Genomic DNA, 18,830 nt, shown 5'->3' with positions numbered 1-18,830 from the left:
CTGCGGCTCCCGTGGGCGCGGCCCGGGCTGGGGAGTCGCGGAGGGGGCGGGCGCGACACGAGGCCGCGGCCTGGCCAATGGGCGCCGGCCGGGCGGGGCTCGCTGCCGGCCGCCCGGGCGCGCGCGGGGCCGGGCGTGCCCCCGGGTGACGCGCCGGGCCGGGCGGGCCAATGGGCGCGGCGTGGCGGGCGAGCGGGCGGGCCTCGCGGCCGGGGCTGCAGGAGGCGAACCGGAGGCCGGCCGGGCGGGCTGACGTTCGTCCGCAGCGCGGGAGGCGCGTGGCGGGGATGGCGCTGGCGCGGGCCTGGAAGCAGATGTCCTGGTTCTACTACCAGTACCTGCTGGTCACGGCGCTCTACATGCTGGAGCCCTGGGAGCGGACCGTGTTCAGTATCCTGCCGGGGCCGCGGCGCGGGGCCCGGGGTGGGGCGCGGGCGCCGGGGCGGCATCCTCCCGGGCGCAGGGCCTGGGGCCGGGGCGGGGCGGAGAGGCGGCGCGGACTGGCCTCTTCGCGGTGGGCTCGCGGGGCGGGGGTCTCTGGACCCTTGGGCGGCGCCCCGGCGGGGGCGGGGGCGGAACTCCTGAGAGCCGAGGTCGCCTGTGAGTCAATGGACCTAAGGTAGAATGGTCTTTATTCCTGGAGGAAGTCCCCTAGGGCGATGTCTAACTCGGTGTCTCCTCCTCTGCACTTCGGCCGCGCCTACCTTGGATCCAGCGCCCCGTTCTGTGAGAAGTAGGGAGCGTGCAAGTGGAGCAGGTCGCTCCCGGCTTGGCCGCCTTTGACCTTTCACTGTCCCTGCTTTAGCTGGCTTTGGTCCTAAGTAAGGTGCATGCTAACCAGTTAACCAGTTTTTAGATCAGTTTGTGAATTTGTGTTGATGACACCCCAATAGAGTACCTTTTTGGTCTTCAAGATGGATAGTTGTAAAAGTGTGTTTTAGGGGTTGGCCCCGTGGCCGAGTGGTTAAGTTCGGGTGCTCCGCTTAGGCCGCCCAGGGTTCCTGGGCGCGGACATGGCACTGCTGATCTGGCCATGTTGAGGCGGAGTCCCACATGCCACAACTAGAAGGACCCGCAACTAAAATATGCAACTATGTCCTGGGGGGATTTGGGGAGAAAAAGCAGAACACGAAAAAAGAAGATTGGCAACAGTTGTTAGCTCAGGTGCCAATCTTTAGGGAAATAAAAGGTGTGTTTTATTCAACAATTTGCTGTTTGCACAGTACGTAGAAGTCGAGCCCCAAGAGGAATTGTGGTTAGTTGTAGATAGTATTTGAAACTGCGTTTTCGTAGATAGCTAATAAATACTTGTTAATGACTATTAAGTGTTTGCTGCAAGCCAAGCAACTGTGCTAAGCGCTTTGCCTGTGTCTTAACACGTTTAACTTTCATAACAACCTCAATTAACCACTCTCAGTTGTGAAGATAGCTCCCTGAATGGAGCCTGTGATGTTCCTGTCTCCGTTTGTCTATGTTGACATCCCTTGATATTATTCTTGCAGAATAAATACTAATAATGAGATGTAACTTTAAAAAAAAAAAACATGGGGGCCAATATGAAACAAATATTTAACATAACATGCTTACTTCATCCACGGTTTCTCCTTTTCAGTGTGGTTTGGTTTGGAGTAACTTCAGAACAACTTTGCAAATGCATTGTTGTGTAGTGACTGGTAATTTCATTCCAAGTCTTACTAAGTGTGTTTATTTGTACTGAACTAGCATAGACTTGTCCTCAAAGCTGAGTCTTTTGTTTCGATGCTTTTTTTTTTTCACTGAGGAAGATTAGCTCTGAGCTAACATCTGTGCCAATCTCCCTCCACTTTATACGTGGGTTGCAGTCACAGCGTGGCTGAGGAGTGGTGTAGGTCCCTCAGGAGATCTGAACCCACCAACCAGGCCACCAAAGCCTGCGCTAAACCTAACCAGTCTGCCACACGCTGGCCCCTCAACACTTTTGAATCTTAGTTGCTTACAAGGAAATTTACTTATTTTTATTATTGTTGGCATTTCTTTCCAAACCTGGAACTTAAGAACTGGCATGCATGTTTTGGATTTAAAGTCTGAATACAAAGTACGCTTTGATTTCCTGCACCATTTATTTGTAGCTACAGTCTAGTTTCACTCTGAGTTCTGTAGGTCAGAGCTCATGAGGTCATCCTTGCACAATGGATACAGTCATGTATCGCTTAACTGCGGGGATTCTTTTTGAGAAATTTGTCATTAGGTGATTTCAGAGTGGTGTTCTTTTTTTATTCAACCAATATTTGAATCTGTTTCCATGTGCAGACATGCTTTCTATCTTACAAAAAAATGCTGACACTTGCAGTAAGACAGAAGATAACAAAATGAATCGTGTAAGTGTTAAGTAGTATTACAATTAGAAGGAGACCAGCCGTGGACTGAAAACTATTGGCCTCCATCTCTAGAAGGGAAGTTTTTAACGTGTTTCAAAAGCCCTCTTTCTCTCGGCGGCCCTGTGAGGGGTGGCGGAAGGTAGGGGGAAACCAGGTTTTGTAACCAGTGACAGCTCCCTGTACTGCCTCAGTGGATAACATTGTAACCACGCTGTTGAGGGGAGGTGGAAAGATTTCAAGTATTTTGTTTAAAAGAATTTGAAGCATAAGCAAAGTTATTTTAGCCTTGTTTTTTAAATTAAAAAAAATAAAGTTTTATTCTGTAATCACTGGGTTATATTTGCCATCTCTCTGTGGCTTTTTATGTTTCCATGGCATTTTATACTTCTATTTATTTTAAGCAAAATGTGGGCAGTTTTTTGATTTATGTTAGGAATTAGATTTCCCGTGAAAGACAGTCCATGTTTCTTCAAGGAAAGAGTTTTTAAAACCACTGTGCTTGGCACGCAAATAATGCTTGAGAAACATTTGTTGATATATTGATTTCTTATTTCAAAGCAATTGCAGAAATATTTGGGAATGGTAAAAGGGACCTGATTTTAAGCCACTTTTATTTATTTTTTATTTTATTTTATTTTTTAAAAGATTTTATTTTTTGTTCCAAAGCCCCCCCCCGGTACATGGTTGTGTATTTTTAGTTGTGGGTCCTTCTAGTTGTGGCATGCGGGATGCCGCCTCAGCGTGGCCTGATGAGTGGTGCCATGTCCGCACCCAGGATTCGAACCGGTGAAACCCTGGGCCACCACAGTGGAGCGTGCGAACTTAACCACTCAGCCACGGGGCTGGCCCCTAAACCACTTTTAAAGTAGTGTTGGAGCTTGGCTATTTCTGATGAACAGAATTCAGTTCTTGGAGAGAAATCAAATTTAAAGAAGTAGAACATGCTATAGATTGAAACAACTTTATTTTGGAGATGTTAACAAAATTTGGATTGCTCTGTCTACGCATTTGTAAAATATACATGTTTGTGGAATTCTCTATTCCTCAAGTATTATGTACTTTAGAACTGCCAAATGCTATATTCTAGATGGTGGAGCTATAACTGGATAAAACATAAAGTATTTATTGTAATTCCACTAGATAAATAAGTAAAAAATATAGAATATTAGATCATTATAGCTGTTATGGAGAAAAATAAAACAGGAAAGTTGATAGGAAGTAAGGCAAAGGGCATGTTCATCAGTTTTAGCTAGAGTGGTCAGGAAGGGGACATTTAGCAAGATTTAAACAGGAAGAGAATTCCACGGGAATAAGTGTTCCGGGCAGAAGGAATAGTAAGTACGAAAGCCCCAAAGCATCAGCATGTCTGGCATATTTCAAGGATAGCCCAGGGCCTAGTGTGGCTGCGCACCAGCGAGACGGGGGTGTGAATAGTAGGCAAGGAGGGCAGATCCTGTAGGGCCTTCTAGACCTTGGAGCAAGAATTCAGGGGATGAAGGGAGGTGCTCATACCTCTTGAGTAGAATCACTCCAATCCACTAAAAATTTTCTCACTGACATTTTACTTATTTATTTATTTTTAAGATTTTATTTTTCCTTCTTCTCCCCAAAGCCCCCCAGTACATAGTTGTATATTTTAGGTGTGGGTCCTTCTAGTTGTGGCATGTGGGACGCCACCTCAGTGTGGCCTGATGAGCGGTGCCGTGTCTGTGCCCAGGATCTGAACCGGCGAAACCCTGGGCCGCCGAAGCAGAGCACGTGCACGTAACCGCTCAGCCACGGGGCTCGCCCCCCACTGACATTTTAATATTTAATAAAGTAGGAAAAGAAAGTAAGAATAAGAATATATGTTCTTTTCCCCATGAGACTCAAAGCTCTTTTCATTTTGAATGGAAAATAATACAACCTAGGAACAGTTTTTTTTTCTCATTTTTAATGTACTGAATTCTGTACTAAACTTCCAAGAAGACAGACTTCATTTCTTCCTTCGAGGAAATTAGAGCCATGTTTTAGGAAAAATGAGAGCGTATGCTTGTTCTCAGATGGATCCTTCCCGTGTCATTTCAGCTGAGGGAGCTGGGCAGCAAGTGCTTTGGGGCGCAGGGTGGGAAGATCACAGTGGACTGGGCGCTCAGAGACTTTTAGGGAAGTATTGAGTGGGTTTTTTCCCCTAGATGAGAACAGGGTGTGGCCTGGTGTGCTGGGGTGGCGAGTGCAGCAGGCCGACTGGCTGGAACAGGACTTCCTTAAGGCAGAAGAGGCGGGAAGTAATGTTGAGAAAGCAGGTTGGGGCCACGTACTGATTCAGCAGATACTTCGGTGTGCGTACCTCAGGCCAGATGCTGGCCTAGGAGCTTGTGATACATCAGTGAGCACATGAGACAAATATCCTTGTCCTTGTAGGACTTTTATAATAAGTGAGTTATATAGTATGTTAGCTGGGAGGCATTATGGAGAGCAGGAAAATAGGTCAGGATCAGGGAGATAAGAAATGTGTGGATGGGATGGAGCTGCTGTTTTCAAAGAGGATGTCAGGAGAGGCTTCATTGAGAAGGGATATTTGAGTAAAAACATAAAGGAGATGAGGAAGTTAGGAGGCTAGAAATCTGAGGGAAGAGCATAGCTGGCAGAGGGAAGAGGCAGTGCAAAGTTGCTGAGTCCAGAGGCTGCTTGGCACGTGTGAAGGCCATTGTGGAGGCAGGGATGGTGGGAGCAGAGCAAGCATGGGGTAGAGAAATAGGCAGTGAGCTCAGAGGCAATGGAGTTCCTAGAGGTCATTGTAAGGATTTTGCCTTGTAATCTTGGTGAAAAAGGGTGCTCTTGGAAGGTTTTGAGAGAGGAGTGACGCAGTCTGACTTCAAGTTTGAAAAGATTTCCTTTGGTTGCAGGGTTTGGAAGAGGTTGAGGATGGTGAGAGGAGCCAAGGGCAGAAGCACGGGTGGGATTGAGGTGGGCTTTGAATGATGAGGAAAAAGAGAGTGTTGAAAATTTTTAAGCTTTATGTTACTTTCAGTGGCAACTACATTATTTTCTTAGATTTTTGCTGAATCCTCAAATGCTTATGCTAGAATAGAAAAGGACTTTTCTTCACATCTCAATATACTAGAGTAATTAAAGTATTTGAGAGTTTAGAAAATATGAATTCTTAAATTGTAAATACAATAGATTATACATCCTCATGGTTCAAAACTCGAAAGGTAGCAAAAGGTAGGTGGTGAAAGTCTTCTTTCATGCCCTGCCCCAGCCACCCGGGGACAGCCAGCGTTAGCAGTCTCTGGGGCGTCTCTCCTGAGATAGTCAGTGAACACCAGGAAAATACTCTCTATAGGTGTCGTTTAATAGTTTGGTGAAGTCAAAGTTTTTATCAGCCAGTAGAGAGGTATCCGAGGAATATATTTTGCCATGCCACTTTTGGAGGTACTAATAACGATTGATATGGTTCCCCACAATCAAGTTAGTATCTCTTTTGTATATTTTCTAAATAAAATATATTTTGTAGATAAACACAACAGAATTGAATAAAAATCCCCTATATTTTGGCCATTGGGGACCTTTAGGTCACTATCTGTCACTGTCTTTGGTAGAGCTTTCTCTAAGCTCTTCAGTAAAGGGAATTACCATTAAAATCCCAATTCACCAGAACTTTTTTCTTAACGAACTCCTCTTTTGAAGAAAATGTTTGTACAAATAGAGTCATCTGACACTTGAATTAGACTTCCAGTAAAAATTAGTGTGATTTTTTTTTTGAGGAAGATTAGCCCTGAGCTAACTACTGCCAATCCTCTTCTTTTTGCTGAGGAAGACTGGCCCTGAGCTAACGTTCATGCCCATCATCCTCTACTTTATACGTGGGACGCCTACCACAGCATGGCATGCCAGGCCGTGCCACGTCCGCACCCGGGATCCCAATCGGTGAACCCGGGCTGCTGAAGCGGAACGTGCGCACTTAACCGCTGCACCACTGGGCCGGCCCCTCAGTGTGTGATTTGATGACTAGGCAAAATTCTTAGTATCAGAGAAGTTACTTCTAGAAAATATTCTTAGTAAAGATGCTTTAATGCCTTTTAGAAAGATTTTATCAACATACTTTCAAGCAAAACGTGATTTCAGAACCTTGAAATAAACTGAACACTTTGCACTGCCTCCAAACTTACGTGAAGAATTTCTTCCCAACACTCTGCAGCCTTTCTTCTTGTATTTTATGCCGTTTCCTTTTGATCTTCTTTTTATAGAAATGAATGCAGCTTTCTGTTACCAGGAGGGCTCAATGGGAAAGCAGCGGTAGAATAATTGTGACTGATAAATTAATACTTCCAGGCCTCCGGCTGGTGGCATTCAGACTTTTTGTTTGCGTAGCCCCTAAAAGAACAAAAAGCGCATGCTATGTATCCTCTCGCTCATTTGACATCTGAAATCTTTGGTATAAGTGCACTGTTACAAAGTAATTTCTTGCTTTTCATACATGTATTTTATTACTGTATATGTTTGTTAAAACCTTCAACTATAATTTTATCTTGTATAATTCATAGAAAATGTTCATTATGTAACCTAATTGGCAGAGCTGTTCCTCATTGTGAAGCCACATAGGCAATATCAGCCTTAATTTCTGTCAGAAAAAGCTCAGTACCATTTTTCTGTTCAAATAATTGTTATGTAAACCACTTCACTTTGGTCTCACTTTTTAAAAGAAATAATTTTATTTGACAATCAGTGGTTGGTTCTATTCCCATTGACTGTCTGTAGGGATTTTTGACAGAGGTGACCAGTATACAGGTAACGAATGTACAGAGCTGCTTTGGTGATCTTGGTCCTCCTGATGCTTTCTGGACAGTGGCATATGGATACGGGATGGGACATTCCTTATTCCTTTGGCCCAGACAGCTTTGTAGAGCCTGGTGTTAAGCGTACATCTGGAGTTCCTGTCTCCTTCATGGCGAATATCCGGATGTCTGAACGCCTGAGTGGCCCTCTTGAGGCCCACTCCATGGGTGCTGTGAAAGTTGACTGTGTATTCTCTGGTCACTACCTCGTCGATGGCGGAACATCCCTTCTTCTGCCATCCTTCTTTGCGGGACCCATTCTGCTGCGCCCAGGTTGGAAAGATGTCTCACTTCTGAATTCAAGTAATTTAGATAGATCGATGAGGCTGGGTGCTGTGCCAGGAGTTTGTTATCTGAGTGAAATAAACTATAGCTGAAGTTAGTTATTATTCTTTTGTTTGTTGTCCCAGAGGTTATTTTATACCCTGGGGAAATGCATAATTGTAAGATTTAGGAAGTAAATTGGGAGAAGAGAAGTTGTAAGGGGGGGAGGAAGGAGAACCAGCAGATGGCGACAATTCTCAGATCGGCTTTAGGAGAGAACGGGAATCTGAAGATCTGTACACGGATTCCCCTTAACCAATCCTAACCTTCTGGAAAGTCGTCTTGGACCTCCAGGGCTCGTGTGCTTTAGTCTGGAGACAGCTGCTCCAGCCTGTGTTACACTGCCTTGACATTTGGCTGGCTAAGTGAGAGTGTTAGCATGTCCCATATCTGTACTCCTTAGGGTATTATCATTTTTTCTGTAGCAGCTTTCAGGAAGAGTGAGAGATGAAGAAAATTATGCTACATAAGAACTAAGTGGTCTGTACCAGGATGGGCAGGGAAAGTCACGGGAGGTTGATGACATTGGGGACAGGGCACGCATTTGTCAGTAGAGGTGGCTGTGGATCCTGTCTCCACTGCTTCATATTCTTAAAGACTTTGTGCCCCTCCCCCCCCCCCCAGGCTTTGAGTGTCATAATGTTTATAATTCTTTTGCTTTTTTTTCCAAAAAACAAACCTTCAGTGCTCAAATTTAATAATTAAAACTATGTTCCAGAAGATCTACTTAATTGGATATATATACTTTTCATAAATTGGAATGCTTAAAAAATAGTGGTTGTGGAATGATAGATAGTATTTATGATCAATAGTTAGGAAAAGTAGAATTACTACTAATACAATCATTTTTGCCATCACATGTTATGTGTATTCCTGAAAAATCCCCAGATAAGGATTTATGGCAAAATAGGATTGGAGCAGACCACTCAAAATCTACACAACTCAGTAAAAAGGCACTAAGAAAAACAGTAATTGGCATCTTGGGAGATCACTTGGGTAACCTGGGCAGGCCGCTGGAGGCTGTCCCGGGGGACGTTAGAAATGCATGGACAGAGTTGACTGGAAATGAAGTAAGGCAGATGGTAGGGGCTGCCACTGAGAGCTGTGCTAGCTTGGAAGTGTGCCCTTCTGGAGAGGGAGCCTGGGTGTGGAGGTTAATTTTTAATTTTCTTAAAATAGAGCTCAAAGGACTCCTGCAGCTGAGCTGAGGGATGTTTCTTGCTGAAGGGTGTAATTCTTTCCCCCCTAATCTGGCTCCCCTAATTTAGGAAAGCTCCCAGATGAAACAGTGTGGCTCCTGTGCTGTGCTAGCCATGTGTGAGCTAACTGGTGTCCCAGAAACATATTGTGGCAGAACAGATACTTCAGAGCAGACTGGGAATTTTTTCTCCTTGACCCTGGGACTTCAAATCTTCTTAGAAATTATGAGAAATTCTAGTTATAAAGGTGCACAGCAGCATAAAGCCTTGGTATCTCTGGGCTCGGAGCTACAAACCACGTCCAAGATTTCAGTTCAGATTGAACACGATTGTTGCTGGTTTCAGCAGTGTGCTCTTTTCTTTTAGTTTTTTGAGAGCTTGTCATCAAGTTGTAGTTTCTAAAATCAATTTCCATACTTCGGTATAATCAACACTACAGAAAGCTCAGAGAATGGGTTTTGCTTACTAAACACTAACTTTTGGTGCTGCTGGGATGTCCTTTAGTGTGACCCAGGAATATCCTGTTGAATCACATACCCAGGACTGCTGCAGTATCCATATCTTGCACTTGCTTTCGTTTTAAGTATCAAGAGACTTTCCTAGTTGATGTATTTGGTAAAAATATGCTTTCTTAACATTTCTCTTGGTGGCGATCTCCAGTTTTTTGAGGTCCAGGGAAAACCTGCAGTAATAGGGAAGGTTTTCTTTGTGGAGCAGGCATTCAGGAGCCCACAGCTGCTTTCCCTTTGGGCTCTGATTGCTTTTCACCAAACAGGCTATGATAATACTTCGTCAAATTCTTTCTTTTCTTTTTTCATTGAGATAATTCCTTAAAATAAATCAGATGTATCAAAACTTTTGAGTATTTCTAAGGATAAACGTAGCATTTTAGAATGATTTTAGAAAGAAATTTGACTATCAGAAGATTGGATTGTTTTACATGACATTTTAGCTTTGTTTTTTAATGTGACTGGTGCAATCAGAGATTATTTAGATTAGTGAAGAGCTGTAAGTCATACCTACTGGAACAAGGGTCTCTGGCCTTTTCCCAATGAGAAAGTCCTCTTGATTTCTCCACAGTCTTGGGAGTAGGTTACTAAGGCAGGTGGTGAACGTGGGGAATTGCTGGTTGGGACAGGAAGTGTTAGTTACTGTGGTCTAGCTCCTGCTGTGCAGTACTTATCTTTAAAGCATTTCCCCTCTTTGTTATGGGTTTTTTTTTTAAGCTGCTGGGGAAAGGGGTGGGGATGGCCCTTGTATGGGCAGAAACCCCCTATTTTTTCCTGTCTGGCTGTAAACTTATCAGCTTGTGATTAGTTGGAGATTCCCTGTTAAAGAAACAGCAAACAACATACAGATAATATGGTTTCACATCTATTTGCTTTTAAATCCATTAAACCTGTAAAATATTTATGTTATGTCCAGGTTATAAATAACTTCTGATTGTTTATTCAGCCCTTGTGCAAACATTTAGCTTCCACACCTGCACACATCCTGGCACATTATCTGCTTGGTTCTTGAATGATTTATGAAGCACCCGCTTTATCTGACAGTGCGCTGCTGCTGGGAGCAGAGGAGCTGCCGAGGTGCTCGCGCTCAAGCTCTTAGAATTCAGTGGTAGAGACAGTTATGAATACACAAAACAGAAAAGCCTATTTTTCAGTTTTTGAGGATTTTTGTCATGTTCTAGATTTCACTAATTTTATCCTATGGTTCTTGAATCATGGCGTCCCCTCTAAAATATAGACCTGATTAATCTGTGTGCAGCTACTGACACAGCTACCTTATGCAAACAACGCTAAGAGTTTGGTAAATGGAAGGATTGCTCTATCACTTTGTGTATTACTTTCCAGTATGTGGGTATTATATAACATTGGTTATTTACATTTTTTCTGTGTGTGTATGTCTCAGTGTCTCAAACGGACAATTATGTTAAGGATGATTGAGAGGTGGTGCCTAAATGTCCTCTCCAAACAAGTGGGATCCTAAAATGTTTTTTTTTTTTCTTGAGGAAGATTAACACTGAGCTAGCATCTGTCCCAATTTTCCTCCACTTTATATGTGGGTTGCTGCCTCAGCATGGCTAATGAGTGGTGTAAGTCTGCAGCAGGGATCCAAACCCCCAAACCCAGCCACCAAAGTGGAGCACACCGAACTTAACGACTGTGCCACAGGGCTGCTCCTAAAATGTTAATACAGGAAGGGACCTCATTTTATGTAGGAAAAACTCAGGTCTAGAGAGGTTGTGATGTCCCAGGATTATACTATAAATTAATAACAATAGCAGGAATTTGGGGAATTAATTAAATTCCCAAAATCGGTCTGAGTCATGATGTTAAAGGCCCAAGCCCTCAAATGATAGTCTTAATGGGGATTACATTACCTTTTGTTGCAGAATAGGTTTGATTCTAAATTCTCGTATCCACCCTGAAAGGTAGGTGACGTGTGTCCCCATTTTATAGATAAGGAGACTAGTGATCAGAGAATTGTTGACACAGCCAGAGATTAGCAGAATCACAACTCAAACGTAGGTCCCCTCCAGTGCCACAGTGTTTCCAGTACCAATGCATAAGGGTGTCAGTAAAACTACCATTTTTAGTGGTGCCAAGTGTAATCTCAGGGAATATTCCACTCAGTGCATTGGAGCTATTTCAACTACATGGCTAAAATTGCTTAAATTGCGTTTGTGGAAAGCTACTTATACAAGGTACCTTCTTTTTGCATTTTTTGTGAGGTGATTATTAAAGCTCACGGAAGGTCCTCATGGTCCCAGTGTCTACTTGTTCACTTAGTGTGAGTGTCACTGTACGGTTAAGTCCGTTTTAAATATTCTCCTGTGGTTTAGAGCTTCAGAATAATTTTTGGGAATAATTTTGAAATTTAATTGTGTAGAAAACTTTCTTTTAGATGCTTATTTAATTATTGTGATTCTGGAAATAGGAGAAATGGGATCAGAATATAGAAACATTTTTGGGGGGATACAGGATAAAACAATTTAATAAGTGGCTTTGGGTAAAAGGTTAGGTTAAGTTTTTTTTGAGCAGCTTATAAATTGGCATTTGCATCTAGGTTCAAATGACTTTTGATCATTTTCTGTGTATGTTGGCCAGTATTGGGAGTTGTTTATTCTATTTCTGAGTGGTAAGGCTTTCTATTTATTCCCTAGTAACAAATTAGATCTAATGATGCTTCACACAAACTTTGTGAAGGAGGAAGATCCTTCATACAAAGGAGTTTTCAGTCTGGTACAATATACAATTCCATTTGCCTTTACAGTTTTTATTCGGTAGTGTAGTGGTTAAGTTCGTGTGCTCTGTTTTGGTGGCCCAGGGTCTGCAGGTTCAGATCCCAGGCACAGACCTACACTCTGCTCCTCAAGCCATGCTGCGGTGGCATCCCACATACAAAATAGAGGAAGACTGGCACAAATGTTAGCTCAGGGACAATCTTCCTCACACACACACAAAGTTGACTTTTGTATTTTTATAGATTTTTGTGTTCAGGCATACAAAACCCCAGAAAGAATAATATAACGTATGTGCGTGTACTACCAACCAGCTGAAGAAAAACATTGCTGATACATTTGAAGCCTCTTTATGCCTCTTCTCGGTTGCTCTCCCTTCCTCCTCTTCCCGTTTCACCTTACCGAGTAAGCACCATCCTGAATTTAGCCTATGGAAGTACCGTTTCTGTCTTATTACTTTTGCTCCGTGTGTATGCACCACAACATAGTGCTGTATAAAGTCATGGACTCTCGTATCCTACATTTTAACTAGGAAAAAAACCTTTTCAAGTTTTGATAAATTTTTGTTTCACTTAGAAAAACATCATGATTTTATATGAATATAAAAAATATAAAAGTTTGACAATTTAGTGTTCACAAAATTTAGCTTAAGTTTGAGATTCTTGTATTGGAGTGATCTCTGTTAAGCTAATTTATGCATGTTTCTTAACTGATATATTCTCCATATTAAATTGAAGAAATATAGTGCCATAAAGAGCATGTAATATAATCATTCATTATATTACTTGAATTGACTTGAGCCAATGACCTGAAGGTTATTACTACACCATTTCATCTGCTTGGTGTATACATTTATGAGACTTATATAGGGCCAGCCCTGATGGCGTGGTGGTTAAAGTTCAGCACTCTCACCATTTCAGCAGCCTGGTTTTACTTCCCAGTCATGGAACCATACCACACGTCTGTCAGTTGCCATGCTAAAAAAAAAAAAAAAAAGAAAAAAAAAGAGGAAGATTTGCAACAGATGTTAGCTCAGGGCAAATCTTTCCCTGCAAAACAAACAAACAAAAACTTATGTAAAAGCTGTAAAAAACCCCCGAAATTCTGAAAATACAATATTGCCTAGAAACAGATGTTGGTTTTCTTTTCTGTAGTCACTAGAAAGTTTGTCAGTCACTGTAATGTGTGGAATGTGTGGAAAGTACCACAGTGAATCCAGAGTCATAGAATGTTTCCTGAGCAATTCCTTTATTCATCAAATATTTAGTGAGCATGTGTTGTGTTAGGTGTTGGAGATACAAAAGTAGTAAGACATTGTCCCTGTGTTCAAGGAGTGGGATCTGGATGATATGAATATATCCACAAATGAGTTATGTCAGGTGATAAGTGCTGTATTATATGAGTAAAGAGCTTTATGAGCATTAGGGAGTAATTATTTCTGCCGGGAGGTTGGGGTAAGAATGGGAAAAATCTGAGAGCTAGGGAAGGCCTCATACAAGAGGCGATAACTAGCTGAGCTTCAAGAATGATTAAGTTTTACTAGGAGGAATAGGACTTTGCACCTATCGGAAGGTATTATGGTAGAGTGTTTAAGAACACAGTTTTTTGGAGTTCGACTGATTTGATTTGGAATTGGCTCAGTTACTTACTCTGATTTCAGGAGGTTACTTGAACTAAAAGGCTTAACACAGTGCCGGGCACACACTTGACATTCACAAAATGAAAGTGGCTGCTACTACTGTTATTCTTTTTTTTTTTTTTTTAAGATTTCTTTGTTTTCCCTTTTTCTCCCGAAGCCCCCCGGGACATAGTTGTGTATTTTTAGTTGTGGGTCCTTCCAGTTGTGGCATGTGGGATGCCGCCTCAGCACGGCTTGATGAGCGGTGCCATGTCTCTGCCTAGGATTTGAACCAGCGAAACCCTGGGCTGCCGAAGCAGAGCGCACGAACTTAACCACTCGGCCACGGGGCCGGCCCACCACTACTGTTATTCTTAGTCATATGATTATTTAACCATAAGCAAAGGGAGAGCAATATGAAAACATAGAGCGTTGTTTTCCGAGACTTGTGTAATTATGGCTGCGAGTAGGATGTGCATTGCTGGGGAGTTGGGAGGTACAATGAAAAAGTAGCATAGTGGATGCCCTTGGTCCCCACCTCGATCCCCCTTACTAGCTGACGTACCTCTCCCCGAGGCGCTGTGAGTGTTGTCTGCTATTCCTTCTAGCTGCCCCCTTCTCCAGAGTGTTGCCCTTGGCCAGGGCAGCCGTCTTGCCCAGGTGGTTTTTCCTCACTCTATCCTGCAGCCAATGACTGACTGATAAAGGGATACAAAAGGTCACGCCTTCTGCCTCAAAGCAACACCAACATGTGGTACACTTCATGCTCCAGAGCGCCATGTGGGAGCTGAGCCCCTGAACTGACTTAGCTTTTTCCCCTTGCTCTGTTCTGGTCTACTCACTCCCCTTCTGATAAAACTCCCTCAAAAATAACTTGCACAAGAATGCCTGTCCCATCTCTCAAATCCTGTCTACTTCTACGGACTCCAACCTAAGACAGGTACTGAAATTGGAAAGGTCCTTGGATGCTTGGCTTAGAATTCAAGTGCTATCTGATAGGCATTGGGTAGACTAATGCGTGTTAAAAGGATCACTCTGGTAAAGAGTGGCATAGAAAGTGCCTCGAGGCCTAAGATGGGAGCTTTTAAATGGTTAAGTAAGGAATGATGAATGCCTCAGTCATTTCTCATCGATTGGTGTAGGAGAACAAGATATGAGTCATTTGTAGGGCTTAGTAAGAACTGAGAAGTCTTAGATAATTTGGATTTGGGGAGAAGGAATCAAAGAAATTCCTAGATTTAGTGAGTAGGCAAATAGTTCATTGATAGTTATATCAAGTGTTTTAAAGTGGTTGAAAAAGTAGGACTCACAGGAAGAGGTAGTTTTGGAGAAAGTTAAGATTTGGCTCTGTTGAATTTACGGTACCTTAGGAATGTCATAGGTGGAAATGTTCAGTAAGTCTCAGGAAATATTTGTCTGCAGTGTGGAAGGTGAGGTCAGGTCAACAACATTAAGGCGATTGTTTAAGTTATAAGAACGTGTAGACCCCAAGATGAAACATTAGGAAGTCCATTTTATTATTTAGAATGTTTTCAGCTGCGAGTATAACAAAGAAAATCTAAAACTGGATTAAGAATAAGGGGAAATTTATTGGCTTATGTATTTGCAAATCCAGTGATGGAGTGGGCTTCCGGTGGCTTGGTCAGGGTTCCAGCTCCATGTTTCTGTTATTTTTTTCACCACCTTCACGTGTCAGCTGTGTTCTGAGTTCTGCTTTCCTCATGGAAGCAAAGTGAGCCAGTGATTACAGGACTCCATCAGCAAACTGCGTACTCTAGGAGAGAAGAGCGTAGGGTCTGCCTTCCTGAGTTCCTGGCAGAAGTCTGAAACTTTGAGCTGGTTGATCAGTTTTGGGGGTGGGCATTGCTACAAAGAGGAGGGTTTACTAATTGGTTAAGATCAGTCAGGGCTTATCCCTGGACGTAGGATAGGGTGGAGTAGGATAGGGCATAGGGAGGGGTGGAGTGGATGTTTGGGAGCAAAGCACAAAATTCACTCTAATCATCTTACTCGTAAGGGACAAACAGGAAAGAGCCAGTGAAACAGGAAAGTGGTGAGAGAGATGGGAGGAGAGCCCTGGAGAAGTACCTCAGCTCAGCGTGGGAAAAACTTTGAAAAGGAAGGACTAAAATAGTGTCAATTCAGATAGCCATTGATTTGATGGGAGCACACTGGTGACCTGACAGCAGTGTCTCTAGCTTGGACGGGTAGAAGTCAGAAGGTTGTCTGACTCATGAGCAATGATATAGAAGCAGTGACTAGGTACTTTTTTTGTTTTTTCAAAGAAGTTATGTGGTAAATAGAAAGTTTAAGAAGTAGCTGGATTAAGGGAGGCTAAAAAATAAATTAAAAAAAATGATTATGGGAGACTTTTCCTCCATGTTTGCTGGATGAGAGGAATGAATTTAGGGTTTGAGTCAGATGGCTTCGGTTTGAGCTCCGGCTGCTGTATGGCCCTGGACAAGTGGCTCTAATGTTAGCCTCTAATGAGTAACAGTCATAGTAAACATTTTACAGGAAAGCTCTAAGGGTCAAACAAGATAATATGTAATAGAGGTTTTTCAACTAAACTGTTATACAAATATTGGTTGGTAGTAAGCGTATTGTTTATTTAAACCCTATCTTCTCATAAAAGAATGTAAGGTATTATAAAACTACTAGTATGGAGAGCTAAAGGTACGAAAGATGGGGGCAGGGGAGAGGGAGACAAAGAGAATATGAATGAATGAATTAATAAAACATGGTCCCTGTTCAGAAGCAGTTATTCCTCTTATCACGGCTGCGTGACCTTGCAGGGTGAAAAGCCCTTAGATTTTACATAATTTTTGTTAGCAGTATTTTGTGTGACCCAAGAGGAGGGCCCCTTGTTAATTTGCATATGTACAGTTTCACTTCCTTTTAGAATGAGGAGAAAGGAACACAGTGCAGAATGCTTATTGTGTAGGTTATCAAGATGGCTTTTGTTTGATGTTGTTGCAAAGTTTAGTGATAATAAATATTTAACAGTAGCAGGTGCTGTCGTTTATATGTCACTAGTATATGATTGATCTTGACTTTGGCTCTAAAGTCAATGCTTTTAGCCACATTCTAGTGTAAATAATTCTAAAATTCTTGGATCATACATTCTTATTCAAGTTGATAGACCTTTTGCAGTCATTAAATACAATTTTATTCCTGTAATTTCTGTGTCTTAGTTAACAGTGTCCCTTTCTGTGCTTCCTTTGAAGCAGTGTGATGTTTTGAAGAAGGATAGGGAGAATAGTGGGACCTCCCTTGTAAGGTGATGGTGAAGATAAAGTGAGCTAAAAATCTTACAATGGTGTCAGGTACTGGTATGTTATGGCTGTAACTATAATTATTAGTTCTTTATAAATACTTGATGTATATGAGAAAGCATTAAATGAATGGGTACTTCAACATAAAGCAGTTGGTGAAAAAATTTTGGGATTTGGTTTTGAATAAATTAAGAAAAATTAAGTTTCCTTAGCTACGACTCAGATTCCATGCTGGTCTCCGTCGTGGGGATGGCGCTGTACACGGGCTACGTCTTCATGCCTCAGCACGTCATGGCGATATTGCACTACTTCGAAATTGTACAATGACCAAGATGTGACCAGAATGGAGAGGTTCCTTGGGGAAGAACCACCCTCTGAAGCTGGAATGAGACTTCATCAGATGTCATAAGAAGCTCTACTAGATGTCAACGTAACCAACCCTCTGAATATAAGACTGAAATTCATGAGTAGAACAGGAAAATTATCCTGACTCATGTGTTGTGTTCTTTATTTTTAATTTTAAAAGAGGCTCTTGTATAGTAGTTTTTGTCTATTTTAACATTGTAGTCATTTGTACTTTGATATCAGTATTTTCTTAACCTTTGTGACTGTTTCAATATTACCCTGTGAAAGCTTTTCTTAATGTAACTTTGAGTACATTTTAATTGCCTTCTATTTCTAAAACCCAAAGTCATTTGTTGGGCTTTACTGTTCTTGCTATTGAATGGCATATACATCTGCCTGGATATATTTCTACTCTTGATTAAAGTTTTGTAAGAAACAATACAGGATTTGGGGTGGGGGATGGGGAGGGAGGATATTTTACTGAGAACTATTTACAAAAGACTTATCTGTAAGTTTGAACTCAGGAGTACAGTTTTAGCTATCTAGACTCTAACAGCTTTTGCTTTAAAACTATTAAAATGTTTCTTAACAATGAAAAAGAGAGACCTTGCTAAAGTTAAAATAAGGAACATTTCACTTTTTAAAATATTTAATTCTTATGTGGACTCATTTCCAGAAAAGTTTGGTGATGACTCTTGCGACGAAAGGTGGTTAAATAGCATTATTATGTAATGCTTGTATACCATAGAGGTTTTAATAGAAAGATATCAGTTTCCTCTGAGGGCCATTATTAGTAATGTACTTCCATAAATTTAGTTTCATGATTGTAATGGGTGCTGCAGATGCATTTGCAGATGACAGTGAGATATGATGAGATGAATTGTTGTTGAAAACTATGGCAAAAAGAAATTTAAACTTGGTTAAAATCCTTTCACTCTTTGTATTTTTTTTTAAAGATTTTTATTCCTTAAATGTAAAATGACTACCTAATTTTTTGATGTAAACTCATTAAATTCACAGAGAAAAATCAGCTGATGTAGCAGTATATTTTTTTCCCTGTTGGTTAAATATTAATCTAGTGTTTATATTTATGAATTGATTGCTGTGGACAGATAAGCAGTAAGTACGTCTTAACATGTCCCTCAACATAAAAGTATTGCTAATTTAAAAAATTAGACATATTTTAACATGCTTCCTAGAATAAATTTTGCTATTTTCTAAAAATGTAAATACTTTTGGCCTTAAATTTTAAGGACTAGACTTTTGAAGTGTTTTCTACTCCAGAGGCATCGAGTAATATATAAATGTTTGGTATTTTTTGTTTTTTCCCTAAAGATTGGCACCTGAGCTGACATCCGTTGCCAATTTTTCTTTTCCTTCTTCTCCCTAAAGCCCTCCAGTACATAGCTGTATATTTTAGTTGTGGGTTCTTCTGGTTGTGCCATTTGGGACGCTGCCTCAGCATGGCCTAATGAGCAGTGCCAAGTCCGCCCCCAGGATCCGATCCAGCAAAACCCTGAGCCGCTGAAGCAGAGCACGCGAGCTTAACCACTCGGCCACAGGGCCGGCCCCTGGTATTTTTAAAGAGTCAATTTCTATCATTACAATTAGATAGAGATGGTGAGGATAATATGTAATTATTTAGTTT

General features: G+C 41.7%; 1 protein-coding gene and 1 pseudogene across 1 annotated transcript; one reads left to right on the top strand and one right to left on the bottom strand.

Moving 5' to 3' along the window:
- The first annotated feature begins 148 nt into the window (after positions 1-148).
- On the top strand, positions 149-18,212 carry SPTSSA (serine palmitoyltransferase small subunit A). Its single transcript, XM_070628710.1, has 2 exons — positions 149-390; positions 17,061-18,212. The coding sequence occupies exons 1-2, from the start codon at positions 171-173 to the stop codon at positions 17,162-17,164; spliced, it is 324 nt and encodes a 107-aa protein (XP_070484811.1). The 5' UTR covers positions 149-170; the 3' UTR covers positions 17,165-18,212.
- On the bottom strand, positions 7,007-7,854 carry LOC139078282 (large ribosomal subunit protein eL31-like; annotated as a pseudogene).
- Positions 18,213-18,830: the final 618 nt, after the last annotated feature.

Source organism: Equus przewalskii, chromosome 1 (assembly GCF_037783145.1).
Source record: "Equus przewalskii isolate Varuska chromosome 1, EquPr2, whole genome shotgun sequence".
Lineage (NCBI taxonomy): Eukaryota > Metazoa > Chordata > Mammalia > Perissodactyla > Equidae > Equus > Equus przewalskii.
Note: the sequence above shows the minus strand (reverse complement) of the source record. Positions and strands in the feature narration are given on the sequence as shown.

Bases quoted from the DNA above. Each gene is read 5' to 3' on its own strand.
- SPTSSA (XM_070628710.1), top strand. From the start codon at position 171: ATGGGCGCGGCGTGGCGGGCGAGCGGGCGGGCCTCGCGGCCGGGGCTG. The intron at 391-17,060 runs GTATCCTGCCGG...GCTACGACTCAG, and splicing joins CTGGGAGCGGACCGTGTTCA to ATTCCATGCTGGTCTCCGTC.